Here is a 14,071-nt window from a genome sequence, read left to right as displayed (position 1 = left end):
AGTCAGCAGTGAGTGGTGGGGTGGGAAGGGAAGACCTCTTACGATCCATTTCTGTCGTCTGCTCCAATTCTTCGGGTTCTCTGGATCGTCAGGCCCATCCCATGCCACCTAACAGTTGCGTGAGTATTGAGGCCTGCTCGTACAAGAAAAGTGCCATACTGTTGTATCTACAGGCGTTACAGTAACCTCAACTTCTTTCGAAGAACCAGATGGATATTTGAGGCTACAAACGGTGGTTGATCGGCTGCATGGATCATTCTCGCAAAGTGTTGATACTGAGTCTCGGGTGAATGGCCTCTGAGCTTGCTCCAGATCTGGGTATGATGGGTTGTGAGCCGCCATGTTGAGAGGTGGTGATACTGAAAAGAAGTGTCAAGCTCCTGATAGTTTTCGACGAAGCTACCATCACATATCGTGTCGGTTCGATGGTGTACTTATGATCTTTCCATGGCCCTTGTGGCATAGCTGAAGGAGTTTCTGTTACGAAAACGTAAGACAGCTATGAACGCCAGTCAACTCTTCACGCAACAACAAGCAAGGGAGGCTGATGCTGAAAAAAATGAAAAACGCCATTGTTGCTATGCTGCAAGTTGAATTGCTGAATCGCGGTACGCTTTGGGCCGTCGTTTAGACACAATGCCCGAAGCCACACTCAGGAGGATTGGTGGACACGGTTGCGTGCGAACGCACTAAAGAGATGAATCTAACACACGATCTCATAAACCCAGGAAGTGGCGCGCCAAAAGAGGGAGACTAGAATTTGCTAATCCTAGCTGGTTCACGCCCCCAGCCGCGGAGTTGGAGCTGATAGAAGAGAGGCTTAGCTGCGGCTTTCCGCTTGGCAAGACAGAAATGAGCTCTCCAAAAAGAGAAAGCCTCACGATGATATGATCGCAGGCTGTGAACAGGTCCATCCAGGATTCGAACCTGGGCTTACGGAAGAGACTGAGTTGGAAGTCAGAATCCGACGTCCTAACCAACTAGACTAATAGACCATGCGATTCATCAGGATTGATTGCTCGGTGCTGCTTGGGGGTACTGGGGCAGTTCATGTGGGATGCAAGAAGCGGGTTGAGCCCTCGTGGTGGACACCGCGATGCCCTCGATGGGGCCGGGTGGATAATTACCACGGCCTAAACCCCAAAATGAGCGGCCAACAGAAGAAACCAAGGTGGTATTGCCTCAGAAACACAGCGCATTGCTGGGAAAGGAATCCAACTTCAAATTAGGGCTGGGAACAGACAAGTTCGCAAGTAGCCAAAAAGCCAAGACGTTAACAGGTGTCGAGAGTAGGGGACAATGCCATAGCCATTTGCCTAGTGCCATAACCCCGGGTTCGTGGCGTGCTGCTAAGGCGGTTAGCTCAGTCTCCCATTGTTATTTTCTATTGTTTGAGACAGCCCGTCCAGCGCGGAACGCAAAACGGAAATGCCGTGCCGTTCAGCTGAGTACTACTAGTTACGGACTTGCGGCTGGAATACCAGATAGCCGGGTCTCGTCGAGCGCCACAATACTCAGACTGAAATGTCGTCTAAAAGGGGAGATGGGTCACGCGACACTTGCAACAGGATGAGAAAGAGTGAATGCTAGGCCTACGATCATGAAGAGCGAGGTCACGCTACAGGAATACGATGAGTCCATGGCGTTGCCAGCAGGAGCGGACGACAATCAAGAAAAACGGCAAAAAGCAAAAGAATTGGACGAACAGGGAATCGAACCCTGGACCACTCACATGCTAAGCGAGTATTATACCACTAAACCATTCGCCCGTGTCGATGGATGCCAACACGTGAAATGAGTAGCCTTACAACCGGCATCGCGCTCACCGCCGCCGGTGACCGTAGTCGCTGGACGATATTCTCGTGTCTGTGGTAACCTGCAGGTTTGTCTAGCCGAGCTGCTTGGAGCGTTTTGTGTCCTACGCAGTATCGCTACCAGCTTATTCCCGATAATGCCAGTTTCATGGTGCTGGCACGCGAGGCACAGCACTACTTCGTTATTGGGGAAGAAAGTCAAGGCCTCTTTCCACCCGTTGTCTCAATTACATTGTGGTCGCATTCGGCTGGGTAAAGCGAAAATGTAAGACTTTCGGTGCCGAATGGGGATCCTCTCAGATTGAGTAACAAATCACCATCATAAGGACTAGTTCTTAACGATGCTCCGAAGCTCTTAAAATCGAACCGCGCCATCCGATAATTGTTTTGGCAAAATCAGTCTGGTTTAATTGCCCCCTTGGGTAGACATGCTGGAAGTCCCGCGTCCAACATCCAGCCGCCATCCTAAAATGCGGAGGCTTGGCGCCGATGGCTTCATTAATACGACGCAATATCCCGGTTGAAGTCCGGGGAAGCACCCCCTGCTTCTGTAAGTCTTATTTTCTCTTGCTTCTTCGTACTCCGATTGGACTTAGTTACTGGCTGGCCGTGATCTTGTCGGAATCAAATAAGAAGCTTTGGCGATCTTTACTAATATGGCCTGCCGCGGTCCTCTCCACGGTCCGATATAAAACTAGCAGCCGAACCATGCTTCTCTTTCCACGCCTTCCTGTTGTTCTCAGATCTGGATAGAGACTGATTCCCCCATTCAGAAGATGCACATCATTGCCTTTATTGCCATCTTAACGCTGAGCAGCGTGGCTTCGGCTCACAGTCGTATCACCAACTTTGTCATCAACGGCGCCTCATACAGTGGCTATAATGCAAAGATCCCGAATAATCCCAAGCTTCTCGCAGCTTGGAAAACTACCGTCAGCGATGACGGCTGGGTCAGCACTGAAAGCTACGGAAAGCCGAACCTCGTGTGCCATCGCGATGCAAGTAACCCCATTGGCTACGTGCCCGTGTCGGCCGGCGAAACGATTGATATACAATGGCAAGGTTGGCCGGAGTCACACCACGGCCCTGTCTTGACCTACATGGCATTCTGTGGTTCGCAAAGGGGATCCTGCGAGTCTGTCGACAAGACGAAGTTGGACTTCTTCGCCATCGACAAGGTCGGGCTGATCGACCCAAGCAAGAATGCCACCGACTTTGCGACAGCTCGAGGGATATGGGCCAGTGATGTTCTGATTCAGAATAATGCGAGCTGGGTGGTCCAAATCCCGTCCAAGATCGCCGCGGGATACTATGTTCTCCGGCATGAGATCATTGCCCTCCACTTTGCCAGATATCCTGGACAGGGCGCACAGCATTATCCGCAGTGCATCAACATCCAGGTCACCGGAGGCGGAGTTGACATTCCGGCCGGAATTTCGGGAGCAAAATTGTATGAAGCAGCCGAAGAAGGTCTGGTGTACGACATTTCACAAAGCCCGCTTCCGCCGTACAAGATCCCGGGGCCAACGGTCTACAGTGGAGCCAAGACATTTGCTGCACAGACAGGAGCAAAGGTGTTATCGTCTGCCACGGCAATCCCTGGTGTGCCGGATGGAGCGAGAGCTGACGGAACGGCGGTTGGGCTTGTTGAAACAATGGAGACTTTGGCACCGGTGAAGGATACTGGAGGCTTGTTTTGAGAGAGATCCGGATGCCGGGGCCGGAGATGACGGCGCCGCCCACAGCGGGGCCGAAGCGGAGTTCGACGGGAACCGTCGTTCAATTTTGACTCGAGACTCGCAAGCAAAGACGGCTGTTTGTTGTTCATATGTAAGAGTTTCGTAAGAATATGAATGGATCAGTCTTCGTACTCAAATCCCATTAAAAAAGCGCCAGAAATACTGTCGAAGGCGCCGTTGAGGCTGAGTTCGACAGACAGCCTGGGCGTAAATGACAGCTTATCTACACATTTTGCGGGGCGCATTAACGGCCGCTTGACCCCCGGCGTTGGGCCATTCTGCCGATGCACCAGGGTGAATTTGCCGATCAATCCCAGCCCCTCTCCCCGCGCCTACTTCAACTTGCAGTCCTCTGCCATCGAATAGAATATCGAACTTGACCAAAGGCTTTTCATCAATTGGCGCAACCTTCACGATTGCAATTTCGCCAATATTTGTCTGCTAAGATGCTTTGCCGCCTGAGACCTTCGTTTGCCACCCCGCGTCAGGTTAGGGCATACTCATCGACGGCGCGGGGTTCCTTATCAGGCTTGAAGATTAATGCCGACCGACTTCAAGAGACTATCCACCATACCTGCCAATGGGGTGCTGCTCATCGATATGGCAAGTGAGTCTAGGGCTGTCCATCATTTTCAACAGAATCGACGCTAATCATATCATCGATGACAGGGCCGCGACAGAGACCGGCATGGCCCGCTTGGCCCTTTCTGATGACGACGCCAAGGTGAGGCGTTGGTTCGCCGACGAAGTGACACAGAACCTCTCCTGTGATCTCACGGTTGACGAGATGGGAAATATGTTTGCAAAGCGTAAAGGCGCCTTGAACTCGCCCAAGCCGATGACCGCCATGGGAAGCCATCTCGATACGCAGCCCAGAGGTGGCCGGTATGATGGCATTCTGGGTGTTCTTGCTGCCGTGGAAGTCATGAGAACCTTGAAGGAGAACGGTTATAAGACTCAATACGATGTTGGTATCGTCAACTGGACGAAGTGAGTACATTACCGGGTCAAGAAGAATTCTCTATTAACGTAAATCAGTGAGGAGGGCGCTCGTTTTCCCATGTCCATGATGTCTTCCGGTGTTTGGGCAGGCAAGGTTCCTCTAGAGAAAGCTTGGAACATGGGCGATATCTTCGACTCTTCAGTGACTGTGAAGTCGGAGCTTGAGAGGCACGGATACGTCGGTCCGGTCAGCTGTTCATCAACCGGCTACCCTCTGGGTGCGCACTTCGAGTTGCACATCGAACAAGGCCCAATCCTCGAAGAAAACGGCAAGAAGATCGGTGTTGTACAGGGCGCTCAGGCGTATCGGTGGTTCACGTTCACCGTCAAGGGTCGCGATGCCCACACTGGCACAACGCCCCTCAAGTCTCGCTCTGACCCCCTGCTCGCTGCTTCAAAGATGATTGCAAGTTCCAATTCACTCGCAAAGAATCTGGGCGCTCTTGCTTCCACTGGTGTTATCAAGATCCCGCCCAGCTCCTCTACCAACACGATTCCTTCAGACGTCACATTCACTCTGGATATCCGACATCCGGAGGATAGCGTTGTCGAAGAGCTGCAGAGCCAGGTCATCCGGTCATTTGAAGAGATCGCCAAAGAAGACGGCAGGGGAGTCCAGCTCTCATGGACTCTTGACACGGATTCGCCAGCCGCCAAATTCGACAAAGAGTGCATCCAGGCTGTCGAGGATGCGGCCAAGGGTCTTTTCGGCAATGATGGCTGGCTCCCATTGACTAGCGGTGCTGGTCATGACAGTGTCTACACGAGCAAAGTATGCCCGACGACAATGATATTTGTCCCTTGCAAAGACGGAGTAAGCCATCATCCCGAAGAGTACTGCAGCCCCGAGGACTGGTAAGTGAATCTGAGAATTCTTCTGAGATCGAAACACGATTTGAGTCTGACAATCTTCAGCGCGAATGGCACCCAGGCCCTCCTGGAAGCGGTTGTCAGCTATGATAAGCTGCGAGCTAGCAGATGAGATGAATGAAGTCAAAATTCATTTATACATCTGTTTGAGATGAAATTCAGTGCATCTCCTCCGAGAACTCATTCTGCCTCACCGTATGACTCACTTCATGGACCCAATCTCATTACAAATGGGGTTGTATGTGATTTTTCTGAAAGCTATGTGGTATATTCTGTGAAATGCACTGGATTTCTCAGCGTTGAACGCGTGTTCATGTCAAGACGCGCCTTTCGACCGGTGATCTCACCGTGTTTGTGAGACGCGTCTATGATGTCACACAATTTGTGTCACCCGCGGGGAAGCTCCCCCGCACATGTTCATTAGTAATTACTCAACCGCAATTCATTTGAGGTTAACAGAGACAGCAAATGAGTAAGCCGTGTTGACTCGACACTGTGACGCCATTTGCACGTCTAGTTAAGGGCGTGTTCATGAACTACTAAATCTGCGGAGCTCCCCGCGAAGCCAAATTACCAAAGGACAAGACATCTTCATCATCACTTCTCAAATTCGGCCATACTTCTACAAACATTGTCAAAACCTTTTTGGCCACGGATCGTTTACCGAACCTGATTTCAGAATAGATTCCGCAACAATGGATCCTTCCATCAAGCCCTACAAGATTTCCGTGCCGGATTCTGAGATCGAGAACCTGCACGCGAAGTTGGATCTAGCCAAGTTCCCATCAGAGATACCACTCACCGTGAACTGGGACTACGGAGCGCCCGTCTCACACATCAAACGCCTCGCTAGTCACTGGCGCCATGGCTATGATTGGCGCGCTGCGGAGGCCAAGTTGAACGAAGTACCGCAGTACACGACCACAATCTCAGTGGACGGCTTCGGCGATCTCGAGATTCACTTCGTCTGGCAGAAGAGCAAGCAACCTCAGGCCGTCCCGCTATTGTTCTGTCACGGCTGTGAGTACACTCTCATCAAAACCCCTTCGCAACCTGGAAGCTAACTTGGAAATAGGGCCGGGCAGCTATTATGAGGTTCTCAAAATTCTCCCGCTTCTCACGATGGCGACAAGCGGGATCTCGTTTGACGTTGTCGCGCCTTCTCTTCCAAACTTCGGGTTCTCCGAAGGTCCTGACAAGCCTGGCTTCCGTATCCCTCAGTACGCCGAGGTCATGCACAAGGTGATGCTCAAATTGGGTTATGAGCAATATGGTGAGTCTGGGTAACGCAGCTACTCATAGCAACAGTATTGACGCGTGGATAGTGACCCAGGGCGGTGACTGGGGGTTCTCGATCACACGGTTCATGGGTCTCAACTACCCAGACCATGTCCTCGCCTCGCATATCAACATGGCCTCTGCCAGTCCGCCTTCTCTTTTCAAGAACCCGCTACAATATCTCAAGAGCCTGTGGCCATACACCGAACAAGAGAAGAAGGGCATCGAGAGATCACAATGGTTCGCGCGCGAGGGCTTCGGCTATAACCTTGAACAACAAACGCGGCCGGCAACCGTCGGCTTGGCGTGGGCCGACTCTCCCGTGGCCCTCCTCGCCTGGATCTACGAGAAGCTGCATGACTGGACCGACGAATACCCATGGACGGACGATGAGATTCTCACATGGATCTCCATCTACCAGTTCTCGAGGGCTGGTCCGGAAGCGAGCGCCAGGATCTACTATGAGATGAGGCACCCGACGAAGCACACGGAGCCAATGCAGTGGATCCCCAAAGTCAAACTGGGCGTTTCCATCTTTCCCAGGGACCTTTTCGTCCCACCCATCAGCCATGCGAAGACACTTGGGCCGGTTGTGTTCGCTGTGACACACGGAGACGGCGGACACTTTGCCGCACACGAGAGGCCTGAGATACTGGCTAAGGACTTGAGGCAGATGTTTGGCAAGGGTGGAGGGGCTCACGACGTGTCGCAGAAGATTTTGAAGAACAGAATCCAGGCCAAGTTGTAGAAGCACCGTCGGCCGAATTTCACATTTATGTACAGAAGTCGTACCTCATAATTCTTCTCAAGCAGAGTTGGCCTTACCCATTCAAAGGCGAAGAATGTGAGTTTTCAGGTTACAATGATAAGTTGCAGCACAACCCAATGCAGATACTTTTGTCACTTCATGTACTACTAAAATCTCGCCATATCTAACCATAAATGATGTGAGTGATCAGGTTGCCGCCGTCTCACACGCAGGTATCGATGACGAAGACTTTCTGACACGTGTTCCCATTGAGCTGTCGCAGCTCTGGATTTCAGTCGTATTCTTCCTGAAAATCTATTCATCCCATCCTTCGGGGCCAAAAGCTTTGTCTCTTCCAATCGGATCATAATCAGCGGACTGAGACAAGCGGACTCGATCTTGCGAACCGTTACGGACTCTTTCCCACCATTCCGGGGTCAGCTTCTGATTGTAAAGCTCCCAAAGTCGCGGAAGATATTGGACATCCTGAATGCAGTACATCAGGATATCTTTGGAGAGCGGTCGCTCATCGAACACGTGGTAGCCGCCTCCGGACTCCGGGCGGAAGAGGCTGGTGCCCTTTTCCTTCACACTTTTCCACTCCATCAACTCGATCTCCGTCATCAAGGAGTCCTTCTCAATGCACTTTGCCAGCCCGGAAATGAACTTTCTTTTGTACTTGCGCGTCGCAAACTCCATCAGCTGGAGATCCTGAACCCCAGCCAAATTGATCTTGAAATGGTGGAAGAGAGCGTCCGAGTCGTTTCGCACATCGAAGAACACCTTCGGAATTGCTTTTGCTTCGAGTATGTCTTTGAGTGTCATGTTGTGACTCCCGGGCGTCGAGAAGCATGCGCTTCCTAAAGCACGAACATCGACGAGGTATGTGTATTTGTTGGTCGCCAAGTATATCTGAAGGATAGAGATCGTGCCCAGCCGGCAAAGATTGTTTCCTTCGAGGTCGATGTAGAGTGATGGCGGGGTAGTTGTATAGACACTGATAGCATCGATCATCTTGGAGACCGCCGCAGCTGTGTCGACGAGCTCGTATGATTTCGGTTCGCCAGTGTTGGCTCCATTGAGATGATTGCTGGAAGGCATTGCAACTATTTTCTCACAATTATGTAAACAGTTGAGATTAAATGAACATAAGGGAAAATTAGTTTCATTCAACATAAGAGGAGTTAATGAGATGTTGGTGGAGGTTAACGGAGAAACATGCCGCTTACGATATGAGTCATTATCCAGTTCGTCCACTGGATGACATAAGCTTACCAGCTGCCTCATCCGGGTTGCCTTCTAAGATTAATGATATCATTGAATCAAAAAGTTGCCCCTCGAGTCGTGAAGTCCCCGTCAGATTCTGTCGGCACTGGCAACCAAGTTGCACACAAACTTAGGTTGTTGCGTTGGTGAGTATTGGGCAGAAGTGATCGCAAGGGTAACGTGACCTAAGAAGCAGATTTTCACATTCGAAGCAACGATTACATATAAACAAATAGATGTATAGTTGATATAAAGCATATATTGTGCAACAACCAGATTGAAATCATGAAACTAGGTTACTTGGAATTTCTTAGAGTTGCACCCAGAAGACACTTCGATACGTCGACTTAGGCGATGATATGAAGCAACTCAGGGCATGTGTGTGATGAGCATCTTTTCTTTTTATGGACATTTCAGACATTTATGAGGCTCTTAAACTCATATATAGCTTGAGCTAATGAGTTTTGCCATATGCGAAGAATTATTCAAGCAGTTGCTATGCTGTTCATGTAAAGCGAGAGCGCCAAGAAAATGGCTCATCGATCGACCAGGGTCGCTGATGTGAACCCCGCTGGTTCAACTGAAGCTCCGGGCTGGAGCGGCCCCCGGCTTGTCCAGCATAAACCCAAAAGGCCAGTATGAGAAATGAAAACAGAGTCAGAAATAATCAACTCTTCATATGACTTCGTGAAGTGGATTGTTTGACATTCAAGTACTACATACCGCGAAAGACTGAATCAGGACTAATAAGAATTGAGCCAAAGCGTCACCATGAGAGACATGATTCATTTAAAGTTGTCTATTGAAGTCCAGGCGTTCAGGGCATTTGGCAGTCGAAACGAAACAGAACAGCCAGGATCAGCCTGTGTCAAACTCCCTGTGAGCGATGAACATCAGTCGGTCCGGCATCTGTCGCCATTCCACCCCCGCGAGCACGACATCGACGAAAATCCTTTTGGCTTTCCTCTCTCGTTCGCTGGTCTCTTGGCGGTGCAACAACACTGCAAGTCGTCGCAAACGAGCTGCCTCCAACATGCTCCAGGGCCGACCCCAACGCGCCCAAGTCACTCCACGAGTCCACAACGCCCGCATTACCCATGGGATTTCCCCAAATGTCCCCAGGACCCTAGAGTCCGCCAAGAAGCTTGGGTCGTAGGCAATATTCTGGAGCCTATCCCTTCGCTGTATCACTTGGAGCTACCTTCAACGACCTTCCACAAGAGGAAGTCCTGCTCAAGGCATTTTCGAGTTGTTCTCGCGGTCGATCGGTCTCTTCGCCGCCGCCGAGACGGCCCAGCCTGCTGACGCCCTCTTGGCGCAGTTGCCCGTGTCTCTCATCTCGTACCGGCCGAGCCATTCAAAGGCAATCTGGCACTGCCAACTCGCCGACGAGGAAGCCTCACTGGACGCCATCGTCCTCGCGAGCTTGCCGGCATTCATGACGATTCATGAGAAAGAGGCAGTTGAAGATGGACTCATCAGCTCTTCTTACGCATTCGGCGTCGCCTCGTCGCCTCGCGTCAGCTCCCCCATGCTACAAGGAGCTCTGATCCCTGCCAATGCATCCTTCTGGAAGACGCCGAGCAGATGACTCTAAAATTTGACGGGACGGAGTGGGGTGGGAATGTTAGTTGGAGAGGCTATTTTGTGGTTTCCGCATAACCTGGTTCGTCAAGCCACCACAACCGGACAGGTTCGCACAACCTTTTGGAGCTTCCGGGACACCTCTCGCTGATTTTCTTGCCTGTGATCCAAGGGCTTTCCATACAAACGGGGCTGGTAACGAATCGCCTCGACCCTTGCGTGACGTTGCAGTGCGATGACGTGCGGGGCCTGGTGAGCACAGGGAATTGAAGCAGCGAAGCTACCTCTGCATGGGATGACTACATGTTCACCGTTTGTCTTGGGTTGCGATGCAGAAGAGAGATGCAGGGCTAGGCACGTATATATCTCCTAGCTCCCCTCCCCAGAGACCACTCGGTTCTGTGTTCCGATCGTCCCATCTCACCTGAAGCTCCAAACTCTATCTCGTTCCTGGAACAAGGTGAATGAGCTTCATCTTCCCACGCGTCGTACTCCGCACCCTCCGAGCTGAGTTGACACACCACGCGACGAGAACGCGATGAGTGGGCCACTCAAGTACGATCACCATGTCGGCGAGAACAGGCACGAAGTCCACCGGGACGATGCGTCGGCAGAGGTCGGAGTCATCAAAAACCAAGAGACCTACGCCTACTCCGAGTCGCGCAAGATTGGTGTCACGGGCGCCGTCTTCTTGATCCTCAACAAGATGATCGGAACGGGAAGTAAGTGCACTGTCTCGGACGTCCTCGCGAGACATAGCTTGTACTGACAACAATGTTGCACAGTCTTCTCGACGCCCTCCGGCATCTTCCAATCCACCGGTTCGGTCGGCGTGAGCCTGATGCTCTGGGTCATCGGCGGCATTCTCACTTTCTGCGGCATGTCAGTCTTCCTCGAATTCGGCCTCGCGATCCCCCGGTCCGGAGGTGAGAAGAACTACCTCGAGCGCGCATACAAGCACCCGAAATACCTCGCGACCTGCGTTCTGGCATCCCAGATGATCCTCCTCGGCTTCTCGTCCGGAAACTCTCTCGCTTTCGGCCGGTACGTTCTCTTCGCGTCGGGCTCGACGTCTCCGGACGGTTGGGTCGCTCGCGGCATCGGTATCGCCGGTGCCACTTTCGCTGTCGGCATCCACGCCGTCACGCCGAAGTGGGGTATCCGGCTGTTCAACGTGCTGGGCGTTTTCAAGGTGGTCGTCCTGCTGTTCATCGTATTCTCCGGTTTCGCTGCTCTCGCCGGCCGTCGTCGGGTCCCTGATCCGCACAACTTCGACAACGCATTTCGGATCGAGGAGGGCGAGGGGTATGGGAATGGCGGCGTCTATGGATACGCAACTGCGCTGCTCCGTATCATCTACAGTTACAAAGGCTGGGAGAACGCCAACTACGTCGTCGGCGAACTGAAGGAGCCGAGGAAGACCCTCGCCATTGCTGCTCCCTTGGCCATTGGCGGTGTCACTATCCTCTACGTCCTGGCAAATGGTAAGTCACCCACCATGTCCTCACGCGGTTACAAATTTACTCACAACTCATCCCAGTTGCTTATTTTGCCGCCATTCCCAAGACCGAACTCGCAACCTCCGAAGTTATCGTTGCCGGCGTCTTCTTCCGCAACGTCTTCGGCAACAGTGCCGGCGCTCGTGCACTCCCTGCCTTCGTGGCCATCAGCAACTTGGGCAACGTGCTCGCCGTCAGTTTCGCCCATGCCCGTCTGAACCAGGAGTTTGCAAAGGAAGGTTTATTGCCTTTCAGTCGTTTCTGGGCCTCCAACAAACCTTTCAACGCGCCTGCTGCCGCAGTATGTGTTCATTTTCATGTGGCATGACTACTTGACTAATTGAAGGCCAGCTTTTCCTCCACTGGGCCGTGACTATTATAGTTTTGACCGCGCCCCCGGCTGGTAGTGCTTACAACTTCATAACTGACCTCTACGTAAGTGATATTCAGAATCATCTCGTTCCGGCTCTCGGATTGTTGCTTTTCGGAAGGTGGTGGACCGCCGCAGCTGTCTGGCGAATACCCCTGTGCTGCCTTGACTTTCGAATTCCTCCAATTCCCTCTGTTTGTTGTCGTCATCGTGAATTTACTGACAACCATTCTACTCCATAGACATATCCTGGTGCCTGGATCAACGCCTTCGTCGGAATGTATGTCATCGCTCCTAAACCCTTCCGGTGATGTCTTCTAACTTGCATACAGCGGTCTCCTCTACCTTCAATGGAACAAGCAGGAAAACTGGACCTCGCCGTGGCACACGTATTTCCCCATCACCATTCTCTACGTCCTGGCCAACGTGTTCCTATGCATCGTGCCCTTTATCCCACCAACTGGATCCTGGACAGCGGAAGGCTACCCGTACTACGTCTTCCCCATCGTGGGAGTCGGTGTGCTACTTCTCGGTGCCTTCTACTGGGTGTGTTGGACCAAAATCTGGCCAGCATTTGGTGGGTATAAAATCGTGGCTGAAAGGACGTATGACGATGAAGGACATGAAGTCATTCGTTACCGCAAAGTCAGCACCAAGGGCCTGTCTGGACCAGTCGACTAGATTACCCTGTCTTTGAAAATACGTATTACTACTGGCTGCTCAAATACCCCCAAACTGTAGTTGTTATTGTTGTATTGCTTAGCGCCCGTTTTGACCTCATTGGCTTGAGGTATTACCCTCAACATGAAAGATGTAGGGTGTTGATATCGTTCTATCACCGGTGCGTTCTTGTACATGGCCATGGGCGTGGTGGGAAATCCGGAGCTGCAACTGCATTACTCAAAGATAGTGGTTGTCTGTCATAAAGTGCAATAAATGTTCATTGCTTGACAATGTGTACTAGTTGGGTATGGCGAGATATTAATGACCAGATTATAAGGGTGACTGCCTTATATTGCACGGCTTGTTGCATTTGTTTGACGTTCATTGCTTGACACTAGTTCTAATTGCATACGCCTCGCTTCCGCCCTATCGTACTTCCAAAACACCTATCTACTCTAATTGCTCGCGCTCAAGTCCCTCAGTGTCGCCAGGCTCGCGATAGGTTCCTTGGGGCTTGGCAGAACGAGTGCGCTCGTCAATGATGTTGCTCTTGTCAATAGCCTCGTTGTCGTCACGCTCTGCAGGGGGTATTAATGGCATGAAAAACGTGACGCTGCACAAGTGTTTAACTAACCAAGCTGCTCATCGCTATCGGCTGTCTGAGGGTCGATGGGATCTTCGACCTTGGCGTCATCGGCCTGGACTCGGATAGGCTCGCCGCGCTGAGGCTGACGGGAGACGTACTCGTTATCCTGGACGTCACCGGTGGGAGCTTCGTTGGAAGACATGTTGAGTGTTTTTGGGTTGGTGATGAGTTAGAAAGGCGTTAAAGGTAAAATTTAATATGTTAGGATGTTGATGATGAGGGTGTTGCGCAATCTGGAATGGCCCTTTGGGGTTTTACTGCTTCATATATGATTGATGGCCATCACCAAGTCAACATCGGGAGCGTTCTGGTGAATGTCAACACCATAGAGCCAGTCAGTGGTGACTGAGATCATTGTCGGCAATAATTAGTCTATGACGCTCTCATTTACGCGAGCAAGCGCGCATCAACGCGCCTTGAGCCCAGTCCCCAGTCCCGTGCAGCTTCAATCAAACGGAGCCTCCTCCTCGCGACAGCATTGCCGATGCCGCTAGCGGCGCCACCTCGAGACAAGCATCGTCGAATTGGCCTAGCAACTGTGCGTTAGCAATGCGGTCCCTTGTTACCCATTTCAGCCTCCTCAGGCTTGGTC

At 51.7% G+C, this 14,071-nt stretch overlaps 6 protein-coding genes across 6 annotated transcripts; 4 read left to right on the top strand and 2 right to left on the bottom strand.

The window, feature by feature from the left end:
- Positions 1-2,590: 2,590 nt before the first annotated feature.
- CkaCkLH20_11235 (glycosyl hydrolase family 61) lies at positions 2,591-3,514 on the top strand (the record flags this gene model as incomplete). The annotated part of the gene is made up of 1 exon (XM_038893949.1): positions 2,591-3,514. One exon carries the CDS (start codon positions 2,591-2,593, stop codon positions 3,512-3,514), a length of 924 nt encoding a protein of 307 aa, XP_038740775.1.
- Positions 3,515-4,093: 579 nt separating this feature from the next.
- On the top strand, positions 4,094-5,537 carry CkaCkLH20_11234 (beta-alanine; the record flags this gene model as incomplete). Its single annotated transcript, XM_038893948.1, has 4 exons — positions 4,094-4,160; positions 4,234-4,543; positions 4,592-5,410; positions 5,471-5,537. 4 exons carry the CDS (start codon positions 4,094-4,096, stop codon positions 5,535-5,537), a joined length of 1,263 nt encoding a protein of 420 aa, XP_038740774.1.
- Positions 5,538-6,120: 583 nt separating this feature from the next.
- CkaCkLH20_11233 (epoxide hydrolase) lies at positions 6,121-7,451 on the top strand (the record flags this gene model as incomplete). Its single annotated transcript, XM_038893947.1, has 3 exons — positions 6,121-6,445; positions 6,501-6,698; positions 6,751-7,451. The coding sequence occupies 3 exons, from the start codon at positions 6,121-6,123 to the stop codon at positions 7,449-7,451; spliced, it is 1,224 nt and encodes a 407-aa protein (XP_038740773.1).
- Positions 7,452-7,766: 315 nt separating this feature from the next.
- Positions 7,767-8,552, bottom strand: CkaCkLH20_11232 (uncharacterized protein; the record flags this gene model as incomplete). The annotated part of the gene is made up of 1 exon (XM_038893946.1): positions 7,767-8,552. One exon carries the CDS (start codon positions 8,550-8,552, stop codon positions 7,767-7,769), a length of 786 nt encoding a protein of 261 aa, XP_038740772.1.
- Positions 8,553-10,839: 2,287 nt separating this feature from the next.
- Positions 10,840-12,851, top strand: CkaCkLH20_11231 (high-affinity methionine permease; the record flags this gene model as incomplete). Its single annotated transcript, XM_038893945.1, has 6 exons — positions 10,840-11,023; positions 11,087-11,785; positions 11,842-12,101; positions 12,152-12,235; positions 12,413-12,450; positions 12,503-12,851. 6 exons carry the CDS (start codon positions 10,840-10,842, stop codon positions 12,849-12,851), a joined length of 1,614 nt encoding a protein of 537 aa, XP_038740771.1.
- A 432-nt stretch (positions 12,852-13,283) lies between these two features.
- CkaCkLH20_11230 (uncharacterized protein) lies at positions 13,284-13,621 on the bottom strand (the record flags this gene model as incomplete). Its single annotated transcript, XM_038893944.1, has 2 exons — positions 13,284-13,411; positions 13,468-13,621. 2 exons carry the CDS (start codon positions 13,619-13,621, stop codon positions 13,284-13,286), a joined length of 282 nt encoding a protein of 93 aa, XP_038740770.1.
- Between the last annotated feature and the right edge of the window lie 450 nt (positions 13,622-14,071).

Source organism: Colletotrichum karsti (genome assembly GCF_011947395.1).
Source record: "Colletotrichum karsti strain CkLH20 chromosome Unknown Scaffold46, whole genome shotgun sequence".
Taxonomy (NCBI): domain Eukaryota; kingdom Fungi; phylum Ascomycota; class Sordariomycetes; order Glomerellales; family Glomerellaceae; genus Colletotrichum; species Colletotrichum karsti.
This window is presented reverse-complemented; position numbering and strand designations above follow the sequence as displayed.